The sequence below is a fragment of the Poecile atricapillus genome, chromosome 5 (assembly GCF_030490865.1).
Source record: "Poecile atricapillus isolate bPoeAtr1 chromosome 5, bPoeAtr1.hap1, whole genome shotgun sequence".
Classification (NCBI taxonomy): Eukaryota; Metazoa; Chordata; class Aves; order Passeriformes; family Paridae; genus Poecile; species Poecile atricapillus.
Genome location: NC_081253.1, coordinates 13,785,561 through 13,800,087, shown reverse-complemented (window position 1 = coordinate 13,800,087; position 14,527 = coordinate 13,785,561). Strand labels below are relative to the sequence as shown.

General features: G+C 37.5%; 1 protein-coding gene across 1 annotated transcript in view; it reads right to left on the bottom strand.

Moving 5' to 3' along the window:
- Positions 1-2,120: 2,120 nt before the first annotated feature.
- Positions 2,121-14,527, bottom strand: part of GYPC (glycophorin C (Gerbich blood group)) — a 31,999-nt gene continuing 19,592 nt past the window's right edge. Inside the window, exons 2-3 of the mRNA XM_058839981.1 lie at positions 8,350-8,400; positions 2,121-6,100 (exon numbers count right to left, since the gene is read on the bottom strand). Coding sequence (XP_058695964.1) covers positions 5,904-6,100; positions 8,350-8,400 — 248 coding nt within the window. The 3' untranslated portion in view covers positions 2,121-5,903. The remainder of the gene's footprint in view (positions 6,101-8,349; positions 8,401-14,527) is intronic.

The window sequence follows — 14,527 nt, the reverse complement described above, 5'->3', positions numbered from 1 at the left end:
TTCTCGTTTGAAGATTGACTTCTTCTTAGATCTATCAAAAGCTTCTCTTGCTTTTGAATGCAAACACCAGCAGTATATCTTTTAGGGTTTGTATGCTCTATTAAGAAAAATTCTAGCTGACTATTCCTTTTTTGATCTACATTCTCATGAAAGGAACATAATTGGCAATTCTAAAAGTTCATGATGTTTTGAAAAAGAAAAAAAATATGAGAAGAGCCTTTTAAATGCTGAAAATTACAACTTTAATTATAAAGTCATTAATTTCTTAATTTTTTTTTTCCATTCAAAATATAGTAGATTTACACCATCAGTGTATTAATAGCTTTGGTAAATACAAACATTATAGTCAGCTTTAACATAAAATCAGCAGTAAGGTTTGGATGCTCTTTTTCTCTATTCTTTTCATAGCAATGCTGCAATCCAAATAGACTTTAGTACAACACATCAGATGCTTTCCATCATACATACAGTTCAAAACAACAGAAAAGGTGTGAAGGCAAGAAGTTATGCTGAAAGATCAGCACTTATAAAGATTGTATTTTAATTTAATGTGCTTCTTTGTGGCATGCATGGAAATACAATTTTTTTGCAGGAAGGATAAATATCATCAATCAATTACTTGTCCTGCTGAATTCAATGGGATTTTGTCCCAACCACCAGAATTGTACCAGAGAATGGGTACATAAAATGAGGATTCCTTCTTTTCAGTCACTTACAATATTACTGTCTTGAATTAGAGAAGAATCTCTACTACAACAAATGTTTAATTTCTTTGTAATATGGTTGGAATTTTTTCTCAGCATCTAGGTTTTATTTTGATATTGTTAGCTTCCTTTATTTACCCAAATTTCCAGACATCAGATGTGGGTCCATTGCTTATTCAGGTATTTAGTATTCTGTCCTGAATGAACTGCTGCTGTGAGGCTTCTGCACTTTCTAAACATACAAAGCTTTCTTATGTGAAGAACAAGAGACTTTAGAAAATGCAATAAACAGCTTTTAATACATTTAATGTGAGTGTTCTGTTGGTGTGTATGCACCTTCGTTTTTTGATTGGACTTGCACACATAAGGAATCCAAACATCTCTTTTAATTCAAAGAAAACATCAATAATTCAAAGAAATTTGTTGTCAGCAGTTACAGTGAGCAAATACACTGATTTCTCCAAACAGGAATATCTATTTTGTTTGAAGAAAAACTTCTCTCCATCCTTATAGCAATCAGATTAACTTCTCTTGTTCTGATTTTTACTTTCTCTTTTTACTGATTTTTCTCAGCATCCTGTCTCAGTGTTTCCTCTGTTCTGTGAGGGAGCCTTGCAGGCTTTAACTGGTGCAGTTCTTTTCTGCTTCTCCTGGAACTATAAATGTTTCAGCACTTTGCATTCCTTGTTGAAAAAAAATAGTCCTTTTTATCTCCATGTACTGATATACCCCTGTGATCCCTAGATTTGATTTAAGAGAAAACTTGATGTTCTGAGAAATCCCATAGTCCTATTTTTAATAGTATCCCAAAGTGATTTAGTCTTGGTATTCTAAAAAGAAAAAAATTACACATATGTATATCTATATATGTCTCATTTCCTTGACAAGTGGCTGACTACATTCTCCTTGTGTCTGTATTAATGTACAAAGGCATATTGGACCTGGGGAAAACCTGGAACCATAGACACCAAACCCCAGAAAAGAAAATGTACACCAGGTCCATGGTCTGGCTGGCCAGATACACAGTTGGGACTGACTTCTTTCAGACAGAATTACTCTGCTGAGCTGTAATGATGCTTCAGAGGCTGAGATGGGCAAGCAGCCACTTTTGTGCAAGGGAGGACTATCAGTTATGCTCATAATATTAGAAGGAATTGAGTTCTAGATGTTAAGACAGAATGTCAGAATATTGAATCTCTGAAAACTTTTTTCAAAGACTGACAAAAAGAAATGGTTTAAAAGGAGACTAATTTCCCTTTGCAAGGGATTATTTTTATCAGTCAAAGAATTTGAAAGCTTCATGAACCCACTCTTAAAGCTCACTAATGTCACCAGAAAAAACATGTTTAATTCTTTTCATTTCCGTGCATCTTAAAAAAATATCTTATGTTCCCACAGGATCATATTTATTTTCTGTCTGACAGCTTCAGCAAATATTGGGCATTTTGGTGCACTGCTTTCCCATACATCATTGAAAAATTACTTAAACTTGTAAATGTGGACCTCAGACTTCCCATGCAAAGTGGGATTCAACAAGTTTTCACAGGGCATTAAGGCATGAGGACAAAATCAATTGGCTTGAGGGATCATCATAATGTTTAGGTAGAAACACTGGAGATGATCACTGGAGATTTATAATTTAACAACTGGAGATTAAATTTAACAACTACAGAACTTGCAGTGCTATTTTTAGACCTGTTGTCTGTAAAAACATGGCATATGTGATCACTCTGTAAATCTGTCTCAGGTCAGATTGTCCAGATTTGCTCAAATTTGACATAGTATTGGCAATCCAAACCTAAAACCTTTTTGAAAATTATTATTGGCTAGCAGAGAGAGGCAGAACACCTTCATCCATAAAAATAGATAAATAACTATATAAGTAAATGGCTAATCCTTTGCCATAGAGAAGGCAGTGGAGATCCAAGTGGGAGCTGGGGGACTGCAAGCTGCAAGAACAGCAGCCACAGCTGAGAGGATGGGGCGTCAAAGAGCTGCAAGACAGCAGGCCACAGCATCAGAGGGACCCCACATTAAAGTATGTGGGAGAAGAAGAATCAGTTTCATTAATTATTTTATTCAGGAAGGAAATTTTAAAAATCATTTAACATCAGTGATGAAAAGCTACGGCTGCCAGCTGAGATGTCTCAGCGTTGTACACAAGGTTTGTTTTAGCACAGCATGCTGCTTGCAGAAGGATGTTTTGCTAATTAGTTGTAAAAGTTATAGGAAGTTTGTAATTCACTCTTTTTACACCTAATTTGAATGACTCAAGACAGTAGAGTTATTGTATGAGTGAAAAACAGGATGAAGCCATTAGAATCTGACAGTCATCAGGCATCATGAGCTTCATTACAAAGCAAAGATTTTCCTGAAGAAAACAAAGAAGCAAAAAACCTCCACAAACCATTTCTTCTCTCTTTTGAGTGTGCTTGAGTAATTTTTAAATACACAAGACCCTGAAGCCCAGAAGGACACAGTAAAGAAATAAATTCACTGAGACCAGAGCTCATGGCAAAAGTGCTGCTGCCCAACTATTCAAAGTGGCTCATTACCAATAGGGAAGCTGTTCCTGAATGCTTGGACTGTTTGTCAGCCTAGATAAATAGGGAAAATGGGATAAAGATTTTTAATTAAGCTATTAAGAAGAGATATAGAAGTGGTATTCAGTTGAGATTTAAGGGAAACAATGACACATAGTCTGAAGTTGACTGAACTGGTAAGAGCTGGCTGAGCTGAACTCATGCTATACCACCAGAAAATCTGGCCTCTACAATTCCGGTGTGGCACTTTGTCTAAGTCTACCTCATAATTAAAAAACTCACACCAAAAGAAACACTAAGTCATGTTCCTGTGTGTAACAGGTAAGACACAGATATCTAATTAAGATCTGCAGGCTCAACTTGCAAAAGCCAGAATTTCATGACTGGGGACAGAGGCAGGAATTTATTCGCTATGTCCATCACAATTTTCTCTAAAGTCTATTTACTTTAACAGTTCTAATAATGTTACATGTTCTGAAAGTATGAAAGGCTGGTAGTCCTCTTTAGATCCTGCTAAGGCTGGAGGAAGGTTCCTTGGTGTTCCCATACTTTGTGTGGGAGAGGCAACAGAGCTCAAGTCACCCCAGTTATCCTTTTCTCAGAGGAAATATTTACACCTTTATTGAACTGGAGGGTCAGGGGTCTTCAGTTTTATAAACTCAGTCTTACAGTTAAGATCGGTGATTTTTTTCTAACACTTGTCCTGGAGAAATAAAATAGTTCCTATTTCAAAAGTAGTAAAATGATTAAAATATTAATGGCTCAAAGAAGAAAAAGACAGGTGCATAATATCAAAATATTTGAGCTCTGTCAGTACTGTGTTTTGTGCATTTTATACTGTACTAGCCACAGAATGCAATGTGATTCTGCAATGGTATGCTACAGAAAGTAACTTCAGCATTTAATAAATTTGGCACGAGTTTCACATTCTTTGGTTAAAATGCTAACACATGTGGATTTAAGATTCAAAATTAAAGGTATTTGGATTCCAAAAATAATTCAGAGTCCATTTACTTCAAGTACTGACAAAAGACTGAGATTGTGATTGAAAGACAAAAATATTGTGTTTCTTCAGTTGGGTCCTCAGTCTTGTCTTGCTCAGATCTCTCACAGCATTTTTGAGACCAATGTCAGTAATGAACACCAGAGTCCAGGAGCTTTCCAGGCTTTGGTGCCAAGAAGTGAGCACAAGTGATCAGCAGCAGTGTCTTGAAAGCACAGTTGTAGATGACTTTATATATATGTACACACATATATAGATCAAAGCACAGGAAAAAATATATCAACTTGAGCAGAGCTCATCAGTATCTTATTTGTTATCTTGAATTTCTCCACCTCTATTTTCAGCGGTCCAGGGCACCATGACAGCTGTGGACAAGCAGGTGCAGAGAACAATTATCCTATTTCTGGAGGTAATTGTGGGCTTCAATTAGGAAGCCAACTTACTGGAGTAAATAAACTCATCACCGTTGATTCTTAGGTGAGGAATAAGACCGTTTTAGGAGACCTACCATGAATAATCTATTTATTTATTTATTTATTTGTAATACAGCATCGATGTCAGTGTAATTCTCTGGTCTAGCACACTGCAAAGGATACACAGAAGCCATACAGAGTGAGGAATAAAGCCAGTGGGATGCAGGTGAACTAGTTTCTTTATAGTGACAGTCATAGGGTTGCATTTGTGAAAGACGTACTCGTATCTGCAGCAGAACTGAATTCCACAATCCTGCTGGTGGGCACTCAGAGAATTTTCTAATGCAAAATAAATAAATAAATATTCAGGCAAAGAATATCTTACATGAAAAAATGTAGCTGAGCTCCATTGCTTCAAAGGGCCTGCTTGAACCAGGATGCTTTATCTTTTAATATCTATTTATGCATGTATGCACAAAATCTACAGACTAATCAGAATCATATTTGTAAGTGTACTGACTATTATATACTATATGTAAATTCCAACATTTTGTAGTTCTCAAGCTGCCATGTAGAGAAAGTCAGTAATAAATCCTTCACTCTTACCTTTTTAATGTTTTCCAAGTTTTATTTCTTTGAAGTGTCTTTGATTTTTATATATGTATAAAATTCAAAAATTTAAAAAAAACCCAGTGTAAATCCCAAACAAAATAATCTCCCTTGTGCCAATAAAAATGCACATTTAAGGGATGAAGGGGATATCTGGGCTATAGATTTATTTTTTTGAGCTAGATCACCTTTATCTAGTTTAATGTTTGTTCTGTTACCATTTGAAATTTAATTTCAGGTAGTTCATCATATCAGAATAGGGTGCATCATTATCTCTAAGAGGATGTTTTCATTTGGCATCTGCTATTTTCACCAAATGTCAAGGCTTGACATTTGCTATCTTTATCTGGTTTTGGTGTATCACTCATACTGAGATTTTGTTTCTTCTTATCTGATATTGATTTCAACTGTGACCAGCTGTGTTGCTAATAAAATCAACAGGCAAGTATCTGGCATTTAGTTCTTCACTGCTAGAGGAAAAGAAACAACCCAGTGACAAAAAATCGTAAAGAGATACTTTTCAATTCGGATGCTCGCCTGTATTCTTATATTATCCATCTTTTAGTACTTCTGTTGATATTATATTTCTGATTGATTCCATTGGGGAAGTCTCCATGGAACTCCTTGCCTCTCAGATGAAATATTCCTTTTTGCTCTCATCCACTGCTTCCTGGAGAGCAGGGTCATTTTTCAAAGCGGCATCCGCGCTTTCGGCAAACTCAGTTCCTTTGGCCTCGTTGGTGTGGTAGGTGCCCTTGTGCCTGTACATGTACCGGACCATCACCACCAGCAGGCAAATGAGCACGAACACCACGGCAGCAATCACACCTAGGGGAAAGAGACCACTTAAATGTATCACCAGTGATAAAGTACGAGAAGTGTCTCCCAGCCAGAGATCATGACTTGAGTGGCCTGGCAGGGAAAAGCTCATGTGTCATAAGAGGTTTGCATGGTGCAGTGGCCAGAGTCAACATGCTGCAAGTAGCAAGATGGGCTATAGATACTGCAGGAATACAGGAAGAATTCTCACTAACTTTCTTTCAAATCAATGGCTTGATTTGGCTGAACATATTGGAGCTAAAAGTTCATTACAAAATGAGGAGAAATAAAAGAACATAAGGGAAAACCAATAGGTTTCTTTCATCCTTCTGGTAGCATACACCCAGGGTGTGCTGCAGACAACCCCTTCTCAACTGCTCTCAATTTCAGGAAATGTTCAGGGCACTGAGTATTTCACAGGAGACATTCAACAAGTAGCACTAGCTGCCTGACTCTGGAACTGCTCTGCATTTGCAAGCTGCCATTTCATTCTGTGCTCTAATTAAGAAATTTTGATTGTAATGAATGTGGAAGTGATACCTGGCAGAAGGAAGGGATTCTGGGAAGATCTTTCTTGTCTCCTGGACTAAGGGTAATTTCCAGCTGTGTTCACTGGACAAAAATTTCAAACTGGGTGACCCCAATGTGTGTAGGACTAAATGGTGGTGGACTCCTAGTGAAAGAAAGTAAATTCAAGATCCTTTTCCATTATGAAAGGTAGAAGTCCATAAAAGAGATAAGTCCTGACAAGTTCAAAGAATGACAAGTCCATGACAATTCCATTCTTAAAAAAACCTACAAACTTTCCTCCCAGATCAAATTATTGATTTTAAAACCCAGAAAAAAAATAAGTACTTTGAAGTTTATTCAACTTGTGTGTCTTTTATAATTTTTTAAATGCGATTTTTTTGCATGGATCCAAGATGTGCTTATAAACATTTTTGTTGTGATTCTGTAGGAGTACATGATACTGAGCTGATTCTATATTCATGAGAATCCAGGAATAAGTCAAACATTAAAGGAATAAGCAATGAAAAGGACTAGAACAGAACATTCCTAGGGCTTCCTCTGCTGTCAGTGAAGAGGGCGTGTGTGTGGACATTTCTTCTAGAAGTGAATTTTATATTTTGTCAGAAGAATTGCTCCCTGGAAATGCTTACTATTCTGCAGAGACAATGAGGGGAAGGTGGAAAGTACCTCTTTTCTGCATCTTATATTCAAGCTAAATGGAAAAGTGGATATCTCCAAAGCTTTAGATTTATCAGCATCAGTAAATTGAGGAGATGCTACTGGCATAAAAACATAGGAATAGACAGAATATTAGCAGTGTAAATAAAGATTATAACTCTGTCTTTAAAGATATGCCTTAACATTATCCTCCAGATTTCATGGTGCTTGGTTCTGGAATGTGAAGCTACTGCTAGCAGAAATGAAATTGCTTATACAAAGAACTTCAAGTTTAAAGTAATATCATGGTTGCAGTGTGGGCTTCATCAATTTTTAGGACCTCACTGGTATCCCTTGACACAAGAGGCTCTAATAGGCTTTAGCTGTAGCACAATATTAATAAGCCTAGGGGACTAAGTACAAATCAATTTACCTGCTTCTTGTTCATAGAAAGCTGAAATTAAAGTTACAGGAGATGGGACCGGAGGGAAATATAGCAGAACCTCACCAATTTGCACTAATGATTGGTATAGCCCCTTGTGAATGACTGAAATTAGAGTGTTAGCATGGAAATGAACAAACACAATAAAAATAAAAAGACAGGTTCACTCCATGAACATAGCTTTGCTCATTTATTCTGACAACTGTATTTAGTTTAAATGCATGAGAGAGCTTTAATGGAACACCAGGAAATACAGTGTGGTGAATTCTGAAACAATAAAGGGTCAGCTGGTATAAGCTAACATCCCTCAATCAAAGGTGCTACCAGCTCTGTACTAAAGGACAAGAGTGACCCAGTGAATACTGCAGGAAATCAGAGACTGACTTTTCTCTTGGACTGTTTGGTATTTTATCCTAAAACGGGGAATGGATGAGGGTGGTACTGCTCCGTATACGGTTTATGCTCATTATCTCATCTTGTTATCTTGCCAATAGTCCCTCTGGGAGCAGATTTCCCACTGGCCTAATTAACTCTAATTGTGCCACTCCTGTTGTCTTGTCAGCAAAGCAGGGGTTTTGCAAAATGGAAGAAATCAACAAACCTGCTGTTTTAATTCTTATGGTGCTGCTTAGTACGGTCTGCTACTCACCTCCAATAACAGCCACATCTGCTCCAGCTGTGGGGCTCTCCACTTCTCCATCTATAAATAGAATAGAACATAAAAAAGTTAATTATAAAAAAGAAATTGGATCATATGGAGGAGCAGTGACTGCACTGGCAGTGTTGTACTATTTTAACCTGTGAAATTCAGAGCTTAATCAATATCTCTTGTTAGCAAAAGACATTTATGAAACTTCACATTAGAGTTAGCCTTACTGTAACAGTTTTCTGCCATCATAACACTGGAAAAGAAATAGCTAGCACATTATGCAAACTATCATGGCCCTCAGGGAAACACCTACTGTTTATTATGAGCACTTACCTGTAACATCCTCCAGTGAATGCTTAAATTAAGAGCATTTAGGTACTGTGATTACTCTCAGAAAGGTAGTTTTGAGGGAAAAAAGGTTGGTGTCTATTTATTTTCCTATTTATGGCTCTTCAGAGTATGGTCTGGATCTTGATTTGGTGTAAATTAATCTGTGTGTATTGATTTCAATTAATATTTATCTGCAATACCCTGTTTTTAATCTTTGCATTTGTTTTCTTTTCAGCTTACATCTGAAATTACGGCAAGGCTTTCATGTGTGTGAATAAAACACAGTCCCTTCTTAGAGTAAGTCTGAATTCAGTGTTGATAAATCAAATAACATTATTTTCATTATAATTCATTAAAAAGAAAATAAAAAAATCTTTACAATATAAATGCAAAAGAGAAGTACCACATTTTTTCAAGAAGTATGAAACTGGTCTGAAATGTAAGCTGCTGAAAGAGCAGCTAGAATTTGAATTGTACTTTGAACTTATAGCACTTCATAAGAATACCCAAAACAACTAATAAATAACCAAAGCTTTTTAAAGGGGAGATGAAAAAATATCCCAAAACCCAGTGAGGATATTTCTCTCTTAATTGTTTGATATAGACCTTAAGTAAAAGTTAAAACATACACGCAAGCACTTCTTTACCAACTTCCACTTGGTTGATCAGGACAGAACTCTGAATCGTTTTCTGCCCCTTATTTCATGCCACTAATATCAGCCCACCTAATTATGTGGACATCTGAGAGGGTGATAAACTCCTCGAGTTCTTCTATGCTAGGTTAATGACAGGACACACATTTCTTTGTTTATTTTTGAATGATTTATATATTTATATTTATATAATTCTAAATGATACTGGCTTTTGAACAGGAAAAAACAAGAAAAAAGGCTTTATGTGAGGGATTTATTTTTTCAATTTCCCTTTGGTAAATGCAGTACATACAAAAGTTCTCTGTCAAAGGTGAAAATGTAACTCCAAATCCTTCTATAAACTCAAGAGTATGGCTGATACTGGGGATGCCTTTTGCTATATCTGTATGTATGAATGAAGGACAAAACACTATCAGGAGTTTTCTCCTTGTTCATGTCCAGTCTTTAACATCAGTTATCAACAAACAGAGGAGAGCTGAGATTCAAAGGATCCACCTCTTCTCAAACATGGGAGGTGCTTTTTCTAGAAAGTAAAAGTGCTTTTCTCTCCCCCAGAGATCCTTCCCACATTTTCTTCCATCTATTACTGATGGAAAGATTGAGCACATCTGTAATTTAAAAACTCTTGTTATGTCTATTCAAAACCCATGTGCTCAGAAGAGATTAATTGCCTCAAGGTCAAGATGCTCCGTATTTCTTTACACACCAAATACATGCTGCATGCCAAAAGAGCAGGCTCCTCTACTTCAGTCAAATACTTGAAGGTGTGAATTCCAAAGTGCTTCCCAAGCCACACAGCTTGCTGCCAAACATTAATTCCAGATCAAATTATTATCCCCGTAATTAAAAAAAGGTTTATGAGTAACTCTCTGCTTGTACCTGGCATTCTCAGGTGCCTCTCAGATTCAGATAACAAGCAGGTGCCTCATCTCTAGTACTTGCCATCACAGTGCTTTTTGATAATGGATTATGGTTGCATCACTTTGCAGAAAAGTTTTCATTTCTATCTTTTTAAGTTTGCAACAGAGTGCAGGATTCATCTTGAGCTATGGCATCCCTGGCACTGATCTGCTGAGCTGTGTCCTTCAGCAGCCAGCTGACACTGTGATGTGGCTTCTCCCACCACAGTTCCCATTTTACTACAAGAACCAGAGCCTGGCTACTCCTCTGTGTGTCTCCATTTGACCACAGACCTTGCTGTCCTCCCAGAGAGCCTTTTGCTGCATCAGTCGGAGTGCCAGAACATTGTAGCTACCACCACCAATGACCAGATGGTCAAGGTCTGCTCCCCAGATCAGTTTTGGAGCAATGTTGATGGAGAGCATAGAGACACCCTTAATCCCGGTTTCACTGACTCTGAAATTTCACTTTGTACAAAAATAGCTGTGATTCATGGCAATATTACAGTATTTCTAGGCAGGTGTGAAAGTATTGGCGTTGTTCGAGGTTCAAGCAGTGTCGTCCTTCCTGAAATATGACTGAGGAACACAAGGCATGTGTGATGGAATGAGACCATCTTCCCTGAGCAGGAATGAAACAGGGGTTGCTGTCCAGAAGGGAATCCGTGCTTAGCCAGGAACCTCAGCATGGCATCTCTAAACTCAGTCTGTGTGAGAAATACAGTGCATTACTGTAGGACTGAATCTTCACTTTCTGAGGCAAAAAATACATCCAGCTTACTTAAAGGAATTTTTAGCTCAGCAATGGCTTTGGCCTTCTCGTACCCTCTTTATTCTGCTCTTCTTTACATGTAGAGTGCTCAGAGATCTGTGTTACAATAGCTGCTGTTGCACCTGCTTTGATTGTTTTCCTTTGTTTCAAGGACATCTTTTGTGTCATCTGATGCTAAATTGTCCTTGCAAAACTTCCTCTCCCGTTAAACTGGCCCTTGTCCAGCTACAGTCTTGTTCTGAAAGTGTTTAAACATTGTTGTAATTTACTGCCACTGGTTACCATGACACACAGAAATCAAGATTGTGGGGAAACATGTTTCGCTAAAATTTCTGGCCACCGGAATGAGCTAACTAAATCAATAATAGAACACACAAATCAAATTGTCTGATGTTGGAAAGTATGTTTTTAAAAGCCAGGATGATGGGAAAGAAATGCTTTTGTGTCATGACCTTAAACTCATCAAATTCCAGTTTTGCTCATAAAGTTACAGATAAGGAATTTTTGCAATATAATGACAATTGCTATCTGTCTCATTCTCATCAATCACATCCTGCTGAGAAGGCAGCAGCCTGTGAAAGTCCCAGAAATATTTCTGACTTAAATACTGCAAGCAGATCTCTGGCTTTGTGCTTCACAGGTGGCACACCAGTACAACTTACTTGTATGTTAACATAGCTGATGGTGACTAATTCCTGCTAAATTTGTTGATAAATTTGTTAAATTACCTCATCCAGGTGCAATTTTCCAAAAAAACTTGATTTTTATGAATTTCAATAGTCTTCCCCCCTCCTAGTTTTAGCCTACTCTCTTCCATTTTGGCTGAGGAACACTTGTTTGAAGTGGGCAGGTCCAGCAGTGAAAATCTTTGCTTGAGGTTCAGCACTCTTATTCTCACTATGCACTTTTCTGACAGTTCTGACAGTTGTAATGATTTCTTTTGTTCTATAAATTGCAAATCTGAACCACTAAAAGCCATAAATCACTTCCTGCCCCAAAATTCTGACACTGGCTTTAAAATATTTTTTTTATTTATTCACACTTTCTTTTATATCTGAGCTTCATTCAAGTAGATCTTTCCAGTTCTTTACAATTGCAAGGACTAAATGTGCTTTGTAAAGTGAGGTTTTGGCATGATTTTGTGACAGCAGAAAACAGGTCTTTAAGGTGCAAGACTTATCAGTGAGCTACTTTAGAAGCCTAACCATATTAAGACATTCCAACTGACAAACTGTTCAACTTATATGGTGGTGGGAAAGGGCATATTCATCCCCCAAATACTTTCTCTGATCCAGCACAGAAAGCTCAGAGTTTAGATCTTGCTCCTTGCAGGAAACAATGGTTTTAAGTGATTCTGTGGCTACTATCAGTGACACATGAAATAAATTTGTAGAAAGCTTCAAGCTTTCTAATTTTCAGGCATCATTTTCGCCCGCTAAATTATTTTCTAGAAAAAAAAAAAAATCCAGTATTTGTACTCTTGGTGGCTCTGCAGTCAGGACTTTAGGTAACAGTTTAAGCACCTACATGTTTGATTGCTGTGGAATTACACAGGGAAAAGCATGAAAGAAAAACCATACCTGCAAAGGGATCCCCCATTTGGCACATTTGACAGGAATGGATAGGAATGACCCTACAGGATAGATCTATAGAGTGAACTGCCAAATCTCTACTGTGCAATCCACAAAGGCAATTTGGTGGTATAAGGTAGGCCACATCCCAAGCTTCTCAAGGCCTCTCTAATTTCTTAAAATAAAGTTCCAGATGAAAACTGGTAGCGTTGAGTAGAGAACGAAAAGCCTGAGATTACAACTCCCATTGTCATAATTCCCATGCAGCTGTGGGTGATTCTGCATTTTGGAGTTTGTCAGGCTGAGTGAATATACAGATATCTATGTGTGATAAGCAGCTCTGACAACATAGGTTTCAAAGCCACTTGACAGCAGTTAGGCAGCACTGCTCCTGCTCCTGCCTTTCAGGATTTTCCTACCCACAAGCTTGTGCTTTTGATTCTTAGCAGCGCCTGCATCTCTTATCACGATGCTCCACTGCTGACTGCTAGGTTACAATCTCAGACAAAGCCTTGGCTGCTAAATTACGCTCAAGTAGGTCTTTAAGTGCTTTCTTGGGCAGCCCATTCTTTCTCTTGATGTGCCCGTTCATTGCATGAGAAGCGCTTGAAATTCATTCAATCCATGTGAGTGATGGGTTGAACTCCTTAAGGCAGTCATTTCCTTCTCAGGGCTTTCCTAGGCATGCAGACTAGGAAGCACACAGGAAGATTTCATCTTGAATCAGCTCACCTAATCCCTTTATGAAGAACTGCTGCTAATGGGACTTTTCCAGGTGAGGAACAACCCAAACTTGTCTCTGAGTATTGAGGGATCTGCTTTGCAGAACCACCTAAAATACTGACCCAGTTGTTGCAGGCAGTGGTGTGTAAGCAGTCTCTATCTGTAAGCTGAAATGTGTCTTTGGAATTCAGCTATTAAATGTTTAATGGTTTTGCCTTAAACATTCGTACTATCTGTCCATGCATGTCCAGTAAACAAGGGAGATCTTCAAACTGAATAATAGTTCATGATTCAGGCCAGATAGAGATGGAATTCAGAGGAGAGTTTTACCTCAGTATTGATTGTTCTTTCCTTCTTCCATACATTTGAAAGAGAATTTTGGTTATAACAAGATGAATGAAATACAGATTACTTAATAATTAACTTGATAAATGTTTGTCTATTTTTTGGCTTGTATCTATTGACCTAGCACAACATACCACACTAATCTTGCCTTATTTTTAAAAAGCTGAAATTTAAAAAGAAGACTGCCTTTTTATATAAAGAGCTTAGGTGAGGTTCTAATTGCCTGCACTCAGGATGATACTAAGGTATTTCATTTGGTTCAGTAAAACATTATAAACTTCTGAAAGCACTGAGGAGTATATGGAATCTACCAGGCAGCTTTCACAATTGTTAAAAATATTTTCTACAACTACTGCAATTTTAATTTTTTTTTAATATTCTTTTTATAAAAATGTATTTATCATAACTGTTCCTTTCCCAGGGGCTCTTTTTTGTTCTTTGTATGCTCTTCTGCAGTCATTGTTCCTCTTGACTGGAAAAGCAGGTCCTAATGTGTCCCTGTTTTCTCCACTGATGCAAGACTTTTCTTATCACACACTTAGTATAGAAAAACTAATGAAGTCTTAACACCTCCATTGTTTATGCAACTGTGGTATGTCCTCCTTGCCCTTTGGTTTATATTTGTGCCTTGCCAACACACTGCATTCATGAGAAAATCATTAATCTATTAACCTTAGCACACTGATTTAATTTACAAGCTATAGTTAGAACTGGTTCACTGCAGCTGCATCTGTAAAAATGAGTAGAACCAACTTCTGAAAACTTCATGTTAGAAATATGTTAATTGCTCAAGCTGCTCTCTGGCCCGTTACAATATCAGATGCATCACACTGAGGCCATTCTGAATGAAAAAAGTCATTACCTATTTTAATATTTGTCAGCAAG